General features: G+C 52.4%; 1 protein-coding gene across 3 annotated transcripts in view; it reads left to right on the forward strand.

The window, feature by feature from the left end:
- Ift140 (intraflagellar transport 140) overlaps nt 1-12,594 on the forward strand; it is a 75,830-nt gene that overhangs the window by 60,898 nt on the left and 2,338 nt on the right. For all 3 annotated transcript variants that reach the window (XM_076840984.2, XM_076840985.2, XM_076840986.2), the window contains 11 exons: nt 3,654-3,831; nt 4,665-4,855; nt 5,371-5,466; nt 5,735-5,867; nt 5,938-6,081; nt 7,293-7,421; nt 7,590-7,772; nt 9,736-9,942; nt 10,190-10,402; nt 10,480-10,646; nt 12,223-12,364. In XM_076840984.2, coding sequence (XP_076697099.2) covers nt 3,654-3,831; nt 4,665-4,855; nt 5,371-5,466; nt 5,735-5,867; nt 5,938-6,081; nt 7,293-7,421; nt 7,590-7,772; nt 9,736-9,942; nt 10,190-10,402; nt 10,480-10,646; nt 12,223-12,364 — 1,783 coding nt within the window. The remainder of the gene's footprint in view (nt 1-3,653; nt 3,832-4,664; nt 4,856-5,370; nt 5,467-5,734; nt 5,868-5,937; nt 6,082-7,292; nt 7,422-7,589; nt 7,773-9,735; nt 9,943-10,189; nt 10,403-10,479; nt 10,647-12,222; nt 12,365-12,594) is intronic.

Genomic DNA, 12,594 nt, shown 5'->3' on the forward strand with positions numbered 1-12,594 from the left:
CTAGCTGGCAGTGTGAGACTGGGCATGGACAGGCAATGAGCCCAGGAGCAGGGTTCAAGTTAGGTATCTTCAGGGGACCCAGAGGCAGGCCAGAGGCTCCCTGGCTACTGTGAGGGCACCTCACTGTTTTGCTGCTGTCTGTGGTCGTTTCTTCCCCTCCGTCTGCCTGCAGCTCCCACATGTGCTGCTGTTCCTCTTGCTCTCAGTACAGCAGGGAGCATCAGGAAGAATAGAGAAGCTTCAGGGAGACAGGAATGCCACAGGCAACCTAGCAGCCCATTGTCCTGACTCAGGACAAGTCCAGATGAACTTCTAAGAGCACGGGTCTTCCAGAAACTAGGACCATCTTAAGGCCAGCCCCATCCCTGGCCCCATCTGCTTCTCATTTTAGATGCCTGGGAGCTGATGAGGTGCAGATGTGGTTACTCACCACAGACTGGCTTGGACAACAGGAAATTCTCAAGACCTGGACACAGGACTGGGGGTTGGGGGGTGTTTACTTCTTTGAATTTATGTCAGATTCAAAAATCCCAGAACTCTGCACTGGAGTCGGCCATCCCCATCTTCAACAAGTTGTGTGCAGAGAATGTCAGGAATTTTGTGGGGGGAGTTTGCAGCCATCTCTTAGGGTCTAGGCTCTTGCAGCAAGTCTGTATTTGGCTGGGAAGGGGCCCTGCCCTCCCCAAGACTTGGCAACAATGACCTCAGCCCAGCAGGGAGGCCCTGTTCAGGCCTGCAAGGGGCCTTCCCAGCTGCTGTCTGCCTGGGTGGGTCTGCACTTCAGCATGCACTTTTCAGAGTCCCCACTTGATAGAGACTGCTCCTGGGACCAGGGCAGTGTGAAACAGCCAGGCCTTTGTCATGGACAACTCTCTATGTCTCTGTCCTATCATAAGAGGCAGTGAGCACAGCCTGCCTGCCAAAGAGGAGGGGCCTTAGAGCAGACATCAGCTGACTCTGCCCACCCCACTACCTAGGCTCTGCTTGCTTAGATGGTTTCCCACTGATTAAACACAGACAGGAGCCATTTGCTTTCCAATGACAAGGCAGAGGAAAGGGAGCTACCCTGGCGAGTAGAGGCAGCAAAGAACCATAGTTCACTCTGTCCAGGTATAAGGATGCTGGGCCTCAGGAAACAGTGAAGAGTAAACAGGATGATCTTTTAAAGGTCATTGATATAGGAAGATAAAGAAAGGCTTGTGTCTAAATAGCATCTTGCATTTGATGAAACAGGTCCATATGCTTTACCCACTCAGTTTGTACAGCAGGCCTGGGAGGGCTCTTGTCCAGCCTGTATGTGAACACAGAAGTTCTGTACAACTTGTTAGAGCTGTGTTGTGACCAGGTACTTTGAGATTCTAGACTTGACCACTGTATCCCACATACTATCCCTAGCTGGTATTTCTGGAACCTGTAATTGTCTTGGAGAGCTCTCATCCCCCTGGTTGGTAGGTATCCCATAGGGCCTTGGGGTGGGGCCCTGAAAACCCCATAAAGGTTGACTTCACCTGGGCCATTTAGAGACAACTGGTTTTTCTTTTTTTGTGGTGCTGGGGATGGAACCCAGGGCCTCTCACATGCTAGGCAAGTGCTGTACCATTGAGCCACACCCCATCCCAAACACCTGGCTTGCACCTGTGGTGCATCCATTCATCACCTCAGGATGAAAAAGAAAGGCAAGTCTCTTGTGTATGTGAGGGAAGGAGTTTGAATGGTAAGACATTTTGCCTGCCGTCCCTTGACAACCAGGTAGTACACAGCCTCTGACACCTGGTACAGAACTAGCTGCAGCAGCAGCTCCTGCAGGGAGGAACCCTGGGCTCCAGCTACACTGTGCTGAGCAGGTGTCTGTGGCATCTGCTGTCTCACAGATGCTGTTAGCCATTTGGATTCTGAAGCAAAAGGGTTAGGGTAGCAAGGACACTTCCTGAGAAAGTAAACCAAAGGTGCTGCCCAGCAACCTGGTCCTCCAGAGAGGCAGCACTTTGGAGCATCCCGAAGTCGCTGACCAGTGTATGACAAGTCCCAAGAGAATTAATCAAAGGATGAACCCAGTGTAGGCTAAAGGAAGGTGAACTCTTCTAGAAGTCCTGGGTGAAAGGGTGGAAGAAGCCTTCCCCAGCACAGCACCATGGATTTATGTTGCCACATCATTCAGTGCAGCTTTTAGTCAGGCCTTACCTCACACCCATTGGCTGCCAGGGACCTTGCTGCCAGCATACATAAGGCATGCCTGCCCTTCTGTCACTCGTTAATACATAGCTATTCAATCAACCAAAGTTCTACAGGCCCCGTGCAGAGCCAAGGCAGTATTCACTGGCTTGCAGGAAAGGGCTCCTGGTGTGCAGAGTCATAGCCACAGACCCCCACAGCAATGGCCATCCCAGTGGTCAGACCCCTGCCCTGGGTGCACATGAGCTGACTCCACTGGTGCTTCCATCTTGAGAGCAGCTTTCACTCCATTTCTGTCCAAGTCAGGGACTTTGAGACCTAGTCACCCATTTGCCACAGAAATGCCCACAGTGGGACCAGTTCTGACCAAACTACCCTCTCAAGAAGCCCCCCTTCCGTCCTTCCACCTGGGGCAGGCCATAAGGGCCCAGAACATTCGATTTGCCAACCCTGAGTACTCTCCCTCACCAGGACAGCTGCCCTCCAAGTCTCTCTGTGAGTGCTTCTGAGTCAGTGAGGCTGAGAGGGAACAGACCAGCTCTCATTGTGGTCAGGGCTGTATCTGGAGGGAGCAGCTGAAACATGATAGGTGGACCTGGGGAGGATGCTACCACCCACATGTCCACGGGCTCCACAGCCCCCCTCCCTCCCTGGGTTCACTGCATACACATGTCTGTATGTGCATGAGAGTACTTGTGTGCTTACATGTATGTGCATGTGTGCTGCCACGCTGCCCTGGTCTTAGAATAGGAAGGCCTGTGTGTAGCAGACAATGCAATAAGTGAACTTCTTCCCTTTGCCTTTCTTCTACTGAGTGTCCCAAATTTTCTGTGGACCTCTGTGTCTGAGACCTCAGGCCCAATTTCAGATCTGAAGACAGTCAAGGCAACATCATGGACAGGTCTGAATGGTTGAGGAAGGTTGAGGCTCACAGTGGACCACCCATATGAGGGACCAGGAAGTGTCTGCCACCCAGACTCCTCATCTCACTTCCCCTACCCAGCTGATGGGAGCTGGGGCGAAGCCATTGCTGCCCTTTCTCCCCACCAGGCTCCTGACGCTGGGAGGTGGTTTATGAGAGGTTATGCCAGGTCTCCTGCTCTGTTGCAGCAGAAGGCTCTGTCTTAGACCCAACTTAGTATGTGCTTGTGACAAAGAAGAGCAGTGCTACCGAACCAGCGGCAGAGCTGTGAAGAAGTAGGAGATGGTGACCTTCACAGAAGGACATCTGTTAATGGGGGGCCCTGTCCCCACCCCGCCCCCAAGACCTTTGGGATCAGGGATGTCACGCCATGCATGTCTGGCTGCCACCCCAGAAGCACCAGCCTTGGGGCTCAGGATACATCTCACCTTCTTTTGGGCGATGGGCAGTAGAGCCTAGTCTGCAGTCTTGCTATGCGGAGCACATGCCTGAGAGCCATGAACGTTGACAGGCTGCTGAGCGAGGAAAGCTAGCAGGACCTTGTCTCCTCTGCCCACAGCGAGACTGTATGGGAGAACATGGCACGCATGTGTGTGAAGACCCAGCGGCTGGACGTCGCCAAGGTGTGCCTGGGAAACATGGGCCATGCCCGTGGGGCCCGAGCATTGCGGGAGGCTGAGCGGGAGCCAGAGCTGGAAGCTAGAGTGGCCATGTTGGCCATACAACTGGGCATGCTGGTGAGTGAACCATAGTCTTCCTGGGATGGACAGGCAGACACCACCCTGGAAGGCAAACCAAGGAAGGCCACACACCTGAGCTGAACCTGCAGTAAAGAGGGCAGAGGTTGCCCACACAGACCCTCCTCACTGGGGTTTGGACCCCAGGAGAACTGGGCAGGCTGACAGGCAGGGCAGAGGCCAGTTGCTAGATTTCTCAGGACCCTACATGGCAGACAGAGGGGAGGTGGTGGGTATACTTGTCAGGCCACATGTTCACAAATGGAAGCCCCTCAAGCTAACCTCTGGTCTTTGCCTCCTCCCTATCTGCTCTCTGTCAGAGCTCATTACACACCAGTTCTCCCAGAGCAGCCAGAAGATGGCACCCCCAGACATAGGCTAGAGCCCTGCCATAGCATCAGATGACTTGCTGCACACATGGGCAGGGGGCAGGCTGCCCACCCACATGTCAGTAGTGGGAGATGACAGCACTGTGCCACAGGGTTTGCTCTTTTGCAGGAGTGCACAGGGGTTCCCCTGGGGCATGGCAAGGGCAGGAGGGCAGTAGAGCCAGTTCTTCCCTTGGCAATGCTCAGGTGGGCACAAGAAAGGTGCTGGGGGTGAGCAGTGCTTGTCTCATAATGTTGGCCCATGCCTTATGTCCACATGTACAGTGTCCGTCCTCCCTTAGTGTGCGCTGCATCTTTCTCAGGAGCCTGTTGGTGGCAGCTGCCGCCCTGTGCCCTCCCTGTGCAATGAGCTCCACACAGGATATAGTGACCACCACCGTATCTCCTGGAACAGTCTCTCCAGGGCGCCAGACCATGGCGGTGATAGTGCTCTCTCTTCTCCAGGAGGAGGCCGAGCAGCTGTATAAAGAGTGCCAGCGCTACGATCTCCTGAACAGGCTCTACCAGGCCTCTGGCCAGTGGCAGAACGCCGTGGCTGTGGCTGAGCTGCACGACCGCATCCACCTGCGCACCACCTGCTACAACTATGCCAAGCACCTGGAGGCCAGCGCTGACCGTGGCCTGGCCCTCAGCTAGTGAGTGGGGCTGCCTGGGCCACAACAGCTCCCAAAGGAAAGGCCTGCCTCCAGGTGGCCGGCACCCTCCTGGGGGGGACTGTCAAGAACAGCACAGGTCCCATGTCAGTAGGAGAGCCCTAGAGACCCGGGCCACCTTCCTCACATGATGGCCTCTATGTCCAAGGAAGATGATAAGACTGTGGTGTTAGCCACTGTGACACAGGTGGGGCTGGGGGTCTTACTAGGACTCATGTCACCTCTGGGACTTGGCTGCAGAACAGCCCTTCCCAGAGCAGGAGCTGTACTTAGATTCTCTTCCATAATCTGGAACTTATGTGAGGAGCCCTGAGCTATGACTGGCCTCTTGAATCCACACAGCTTAGGACACTCCATTGTCCCTGAACACAGCACACAGGCCCCAGGGCTGCAGGCCAGGTACCACGCAGACCACTGCCCTGACCTGTCTCTGACATGGCCTCTGATCATGGGGCCAAGATCAAAAGGACCAAGGTCCTCCATCTCTCCCTCCATAGCTATGAGAAGTCCGACACCCACCGCTTCGAGGTGCCCAGGATGCTCTCTGAAGACCTGCAGTCCTTGGAGCTCTACATTAATAAGATGAAGGACAAGTCAGTGTCCCAGCGGGCAGCACTCAAGTCGTCCAGCAGAGTACTGCTTAGGGGGGCCCTTGCTTCTTGTGGGAGTATAGGAGTGTCCTCTTGGTTCCCAGTGTTGTCCTGGGATACAAAGACCCCCTCTGTCCCTGGGCCTCTCCCTTCTGGTCTCCTGTGGAGACCTGTTTTTCCCTAGCTGGTCTGAGTGTGGCATGGGAAAATGGTCCTACTGGGGAGAACAGGACTTAACGGAAGCCCTGTGGCCCTGGGGGCTGCTCTGTAGGACGCTGTGGAGGTGGTGGGCCCAGTACTTGGAGAGCCAGGCAGAGATGGATGCTGCCCTGCGCTACTATGAACTGGCACAGGACTACTTCTCCCTGGTCCGCATCCACTGCTTCCAGGGCAACATCCAGAAGGTGAGTGTGTCCGGGGGGAGCTGGCCTGCTCAGAGAGTGTGAGACTACTGGGTTCTTTGGGTCTTTCTAGGCTGCCGAAATAGCCAACGAGACTGGAAACTGGGCAGCGTCTTATCACCTCGCCCGGCAGTATGAGAGTCAGGAGGAGGTGAAGCAGGCGGTGCATTTCTACACGCGGGCACAGGCCTTCAACAATGCCATCCGCCTATGTAAGGTAACAGAGAGGGCAGCCTCTGGTGGCTTCTCCTGGGCAGAGGCCAGACAGTGCAGCATTGCTGTTTTCAAGGTTTTATTCTGGGTGTTTTAGCCTGGCGCGGTAGCTAAAACCACTGGGTGTTACCCCAGCAGCTCAGGAGGCTGAGGCAGGAGGCTCACGAGTTCAAAGCCAGCCTCTACCAAAGGTGAGGTGCTAAGCAACCTGTCTCTAAATAAAATACAAACTAGGGCTGGGGATGTGGCTTAGTGGTCAAGTGCCCAGGTTCAATCCTGGGTACTCCAAAAAATGAAAAGAAAAAAAAAAGTGTTTCAGTGGCAAGGGTGGAAAAAATCATGGTGCACACCCATACCCTGCCACTGTTTTCCACATCCTCTTGGCTCTGCCTGGCTTCCTCCCATCTCGCTCCCTCCCTTTGATGTGGTGAAGCACTGAACAGCTGCTGGGTGTTCTGGCATCCAGTACTCCTGAGCCAGTAGGGGGCAGGCTGAGTGTACCCTCATGAACAGGCAGGCACCTACCTCATCAGAAGCTGTTAGACATTCTGCATCCATAAAAATGTCCCAGCCCAGGGGAGCTGGGACTGTGGCTCAGTGGAAGAGCACTTGCCTGGCACACACAAGGCACTGGGTTCGATCCTCAGCACCACATAAAAATAAAGGTATTGTATCCACCTACAACTAAAAATATATATTTTAAAAAATGGGGGCTGGGGCTGAGGCTCAGCAGTAGTGCACTTGCTTAGCATGTGTAAGGCACTGGGTTCGATTCTCAGCACCAAATATAAATAAATAAATAAAGGTCTATCAACAACTAAAAAACAAAACTAAAAAACTTCTTTGAATGTCCCAGCCCAGGGTCTCACTTCTGGAAAGATCCCTCATGTCAAGTATCTTGCAGTGCTTTGTAAAATGAAACACTGCAAGTCCTGGTACATAGACCCATTGAGGCATTGTGCTGGCTGAAATCATGATGGAGGGCTGGAAGTGCAACTGAGTACAGAGGCTTGCCTAGCATTTTATGAGGCTTTTATGGTGCTACCAAAAAAAAAAAAAAAAGAAGAAGAAGAAGGCATAAATCATAAGGCATAAATCACCTGGCAATGCCAAACTGAATGGAAGCAGACACTCAACTGACCATATTCACAAACCTAAGTGGGTTTGAGCGTGCTGAACAGGAACTGCCCACTTAGCCCTGCTCCCACCCAACAGGAGAATGGTTTGGACGACCAGCTCATGAACTTGGCCCTGTTGAGCTCTCCGGAGGACATGATTGAGGCAGCTCGTTACTATGAGGAGAAGGGCAAACAGATGGACAGGGCAGTCATGCTATACCACAAGGTAAAGGGTTAACCCCAGTTGGGGACCCACGGGACCTGAGGGGGAAGGTGATAGGCTCCTGCAGAGACCAGGGACACTTGTCTTTGCAGGGCTCCAGGAGCCCAGCTGGGTTAGGTTTGGGGTCCCCTGACCCTGAGCAGGCACTCAGAGCTCCACCACTGTCCACAGGCTGGCCACTTCTCCAAGGCCTTGGAGTTGGCCTTCACCACCCAGCAGTTTGCAGCCCTGCAGCTCATAGCAGAGGACCTGGATGAGAATTCAGACCCCGCCCTCCTGGCCCGATGCTCTGACTTCTGCATTGAACACAGGCAGTTTGAGAAAGCTGTGGAACTGCTGCTGGCTGCCAAGAAGGTGCAGGATTGGTGGGTGTGGGACTCTGCCCACCAGGTGCCCAAGCTTCAGGGAGGGAATAGCTCCACTCCCTCTTGGACTGTGGCTGCTCCCTGTGCTAGAGACAAAGGGCTCTGAGAACAAGAGGGCACCCTTGCCTCCTGCCTACTGTGTCTCCAGGTCAGCCAGGGAGTCAGCACGCCTGTGTGCTGACAGGAATTGCATATCTTACCTTTCATTTATTTATTTTTTGAGACAGGGTCTTGCTATCTTGCCCAGGCTGGCCTCCAACTCAGGCCTTCCTGCCTGAGTAACTGGGACTACTGGGTGCATCACCCACCCAGTTTAGTCATTCTTTAAGGGTACAGTGTCAGAGTACTGAGTACATTCACATAATTACCCAGCCAATCTCCATAACATTCATGTCTTGCCCCTTGAACAGCTCCTCACTCCTGTCCTACACCTGACAATCCCTCTTCCACTTTCTGTCTTTATGGTTTTGGCTCCTCCAGAAGCTTCAGATAAATGGAATCAAACAGTATTTGGTTTTCATATCTGGTTACTGTTGGCACAGCCTCTTGTCCTCTAGGTCCCAGTGCTAGGCAAGCACTCTACTTCTGAGCCACAGCCACAGCCCCTTCACTCATTTTTTTTTTAATTTAACCTTTATTTGTTTGTTGTTGTTTATTTTGTTTTATGTGGTGCTGAGGATCGAACCCAGGGCCTTGCCCATCCTAGGAAAGCACTACTACTGAGCCACAACCCCAGCCCTTTCATTTATCTTTTTTAAGCAAAAAAAATTGCTCTCAATAGAAACCTAATGGATACATAGAAAACTGTAAATTATCCAAAATTTTAGCCTGTTCATATTGAAAGCTCTTTCTTCCTGAAGCAAAAGTTAGATGTGCAGTTTTGTTTCTTGCTACTTAGCAATAAAAGAATTCTTGCCCAAGTGAGAAGGCACACGCCATTTTCTTGGTCAGAAAGACCGGATGAATCCATGTGGAGATCTTTCTTGAGGAAGTCTGCAAGCGCTGCAGCCCCAAGGGGGTGCCAGAGGGTTTCCTAACTACAGAAGTTGACTCTGCTAGCCTCACAGTGAAAACTTGGACAAGTCAAAATAACCAGTGAAATCTGGAAAAGAAGACTAATAAGAGACAATTGAAGCTCCCAGATTATAAAAGATACCACATGAGATCTAAAAGGATTGGGGTCTTGTACATGAACAAGCATCCAGGTCCGGGGGAGTTTTAGAAAAACCCAAAAACCAGCTGGGCATAGGACTTGGGAGTCTGAGACAAGAGAGTCATTCAAGACTAACCTCAGCAACTTAGTAACACAGTCTCAAAAATAAAAATGGCCGGAGACTTAGCTCAGCACTTAAGTGCCCCTAAGTTCAGTCCCCAGTACCAAAAAATAAGAATTATCCCTAACCTTGGGTTCAGCCCCCAGTACCAAGGAAAAAAATAAATCATAGCTGGGCACAGTAGCACATGCCTGAGACCCCAGCAGCTCTGGGGATTGAGGAGGTAGGATCATGAGTTCAAAGCTAGCCTCAGCAACTTAGTAAGGCCCCAAGCAACTCAGTGAGACCCTGTCTCTAAATAAAATATAAAGAAGGGCTGGGGGTGTTGCTCAGTGGTTAGGTGCCCCTGGGTTCAATCCCCAGTACCAAAAAAGAAAATAATTATTTCTTTTTTGCCCATATCAAATATTTCATTCCAAAAAAAAAAGTATATTTTCAGAAAGCTCTAGAATGTTAATAGAATGAGAGAAAATAACATGAGTAAGCCTATGTCCTTTAGGTTGGTGTGTTTGAAGTACCCTTGTCCCTTCCTCTTATCCCTCAGCTGCAGACAGTGGTCACTGTGGAGTCACAGGGCCTGGCTTCCTCTAAGAGTGATAGATGTGAGGGCCACGTAGGCCCTCGGGCCTCCTCAGCAGCTCCAGATAACAGCCCCTTATTTCTTTGGCACTCTCACAGTATCATGAGGCTCTGCAGCTGTGCCTAGAACAGAATATGATCATCACTGAAGAGATGGCTGAGAAGATGACTGTGTCCAAGGACTCTAAGGACCTGTCTGAGGAGTCCCGGCGCGAGCTGCTGGAGCAGATAGCCAACTGCTGCATGCGTCAGGGCAACTACCACCTGGCCACCAAGAAGTACACACAGGCCGGGAGCAAGCTGAAGGTGAGGCCAGCTGGGCCACTGCTGTGCCTTTGGCATGGTTCTCCATTCTCTGGTTTTCCCAAACAGGGGATGAGCTTTTCTGGCCAGGGCTTTGAAGGAGTCCTTCGGGGACCATGATATGTAAGGCCTATTACCTGTCCCACGTCCAACACGAAGCTCATCCTCTGGTTAGCAGCAAATGAAACCGCCTGCCCAGAGCGTTTCAGGCCAACCCCGATCACCCGAACCCTGGTCTTCCTCTGCCTAGGCCATGAGAGCACTGCTCAAGTCTGGAGACACGGAGAAGATCGTGTTCTTTGCAGGCGTCTCCAGGCAGAAGGAAATCTACATCATGGCTGCCAACTACCTGCAGTCCCTGGACTGGCGGAAGGAGCCGGAGATCATGAAGAATATCATCAGCTTCTATACAAAGGGGCGGGCCCTGGACCTCCTAGCTGGCTTCTATGATGCCTGTGCCCAGGTACAGATCCTCCTGGGGTCCCCACAGGTTTAGGGAGGGTTGGGGAGCCCCTGGTCCTGACACATCTCCTCATGCAGGTGGAGATTGATGAGTACCAGAACTACGAGAAGGCCCACGGGGCACTGACTGAGGCCTACAAGTGCCTATCCAAGGCCAAGGCCAAGAGCCCTCTGGACCAGGAGACCAAGTTGGCCCAGCTGCAGAGCAAGATGGCATTGGTGAAGAGGTTCACCCAGGCCCGCAGGTGTGTCCCCACAGGAAATGGGACAGGAAACACAGACAGCTGGCCCTGAACCCTCATGTGCCATGTGCTCTTTGTTTATACCCCATAACTTTTTTTTTTTTAATACCAGTGATTGAACCCAGAGGCACTCAACCACTGAGCCACATCCCCAAGCCTTTTTATTTTTGAGACAGGGTCTTGCTAATTTGTTGAGGCTGGCCTTGGATTTGCACTCCTCCTGCCTCAGCCTCCTAAGCCACTGGGATTCTAGGCATGCACCAGCACACTCAGCTGCAACCCATGACTTGCCTACCACCTTTACAGGGAGTTTGGACTGACTGCAAGAGATCAGACCAGACCAAGCTTTTGTTTCTGATAGATACTCTTAGAGGAGTTCCTCTGAGCTCTTCTAGGAGGCCCCCCCAGAGCTGGGCACTACCTTGGGAAGGCTGTTCCAAAAACCATCAGAGCTGGGCACAGTGGCAATGCCTGTAATCCCAGCAGCTTGGGAGACTGAGGCAGGAGAATCAGCAACTTAGAAAGACTAAGCACCCCATGGGTAAGTATCCTTGGGTTCAATCCCTAGACACACAGATCTGGTCTGGTCAAGAAAAGATGTGTCCAAGGGAGCCCTGGTCAGGGAATGCAGCCACCCTGGTGGGGTTATGCTGAGGGGGAGGGGTTGTTGTGCTGTACAAGGTAGTCCCGTCATGTAGAGGAGGCCCAGGCAGACAGCACATAGGGTCTAAGTATTTGGTGGATCGCCTTAGTTTTTATCTCTTGGTAGGTAATTGAACTTTTCAGACTCACTCTGCCACCATGTAAACAAACATCTGTGTGCTCCCAGGGCTCAGCTTTTGCCCACACTATTAAACAATGCTGCACTAAGCTGACTCCTCGGAGGTTGCTGCCTGTGTGGCCTTATGACCTAGGTCGCTGACCTAGGTCTCCCAACCTGGGCTGCAGGGGTCGGGAGTGAAGGATGGGTAAGATGTAGTCTTAACCACAGGACGGGGTATGTATGAATGAAGAGGAAATGAATAGGGGGTAGGAGTAGCCTGTTAGGGCTCAGCTGTCCATAGTGGCACACCGGGACAGTCAGCATAGCTGGAGGGATCCTGGACCCTAATGGCTACAGTTGCCTGCCCTGAACCAGTTTACATCCTGCCAGGTCCCCTCCCTGGTCTCTGCCACAGATTCTGTGCTGGTCACATGTGCCAATCTGTGTTTAAGCCAGCCCTTCTGCCTTGGGCAAGGTGGCACATCCCTCGCCACCCCGCTTCCATGTGACACTAAGCAACCCCCACATCAGTTGTAACCTAGAAGCTTCCGTCCCCTCTAGATTCTAGGGCAGCAAGAGGATTACAAGCCCCTGATCTTGGTGTCCAAGCATAGGACACCACACACTTGTGAGCAGGGAGTGCTGAACTTATGAACAACTTAAGGAATTAATGAACTTAATTCACAGAAATTACCTTCACAAAAAATTCACCCCCCACCATTCCCAGAGCTACCGCTATAGGACATATACTGAACTGCCCCCTGGCACACAGCGGATTCTGGGTTCAGGACTCAGGCATACCCTTTCTCTGGGCAGGACCTACACAGAGGACCCCCAGGAGTCCATCAGGCAGTGCGAGCTGCTCCTGGAGGAGCCTGACCTAGACAGCACTGTCCGCATTGGGGACGTCTGCAGCTTCCTGGTGGAACACTACGTGCAGAGGGAGGAGTTCCAGATGGTGAGGCACCCAGGTCCTGGTGCTCAGCTCAGATGTGATTTTCAGTCTTTATCATGGGCAGTGGGGACTGAACCCAGGGCCTTGTGCACTTTAGGTACACACTCTACCACTGAGCTACTGCCTCAGCTCACAAGATGAGAATTGTAACCCAGGGCTTTGCACATGCTGTGCAAGCATTCTACCACTAGGTAACATCCTCAGTCCTTCTATTTTTTGAGACTGGCCTTGAA

This window comes from Callospermophilus lateralis, chromosome 19, assembly GCF_048772815.1.
Source record: "Callospermophilus lateralis isolate mCalLat2 chromosome 19, mCalLat2.hap1, whole genome shotgun sequence".
NCBI classification, from domain to species: domain Eukaryota; kingdom Metazoa; phylum Chordata; class Mammalia; order Rodentia; family Sciuridae; genus Callospermophilus; species Callospermophilus lateralis.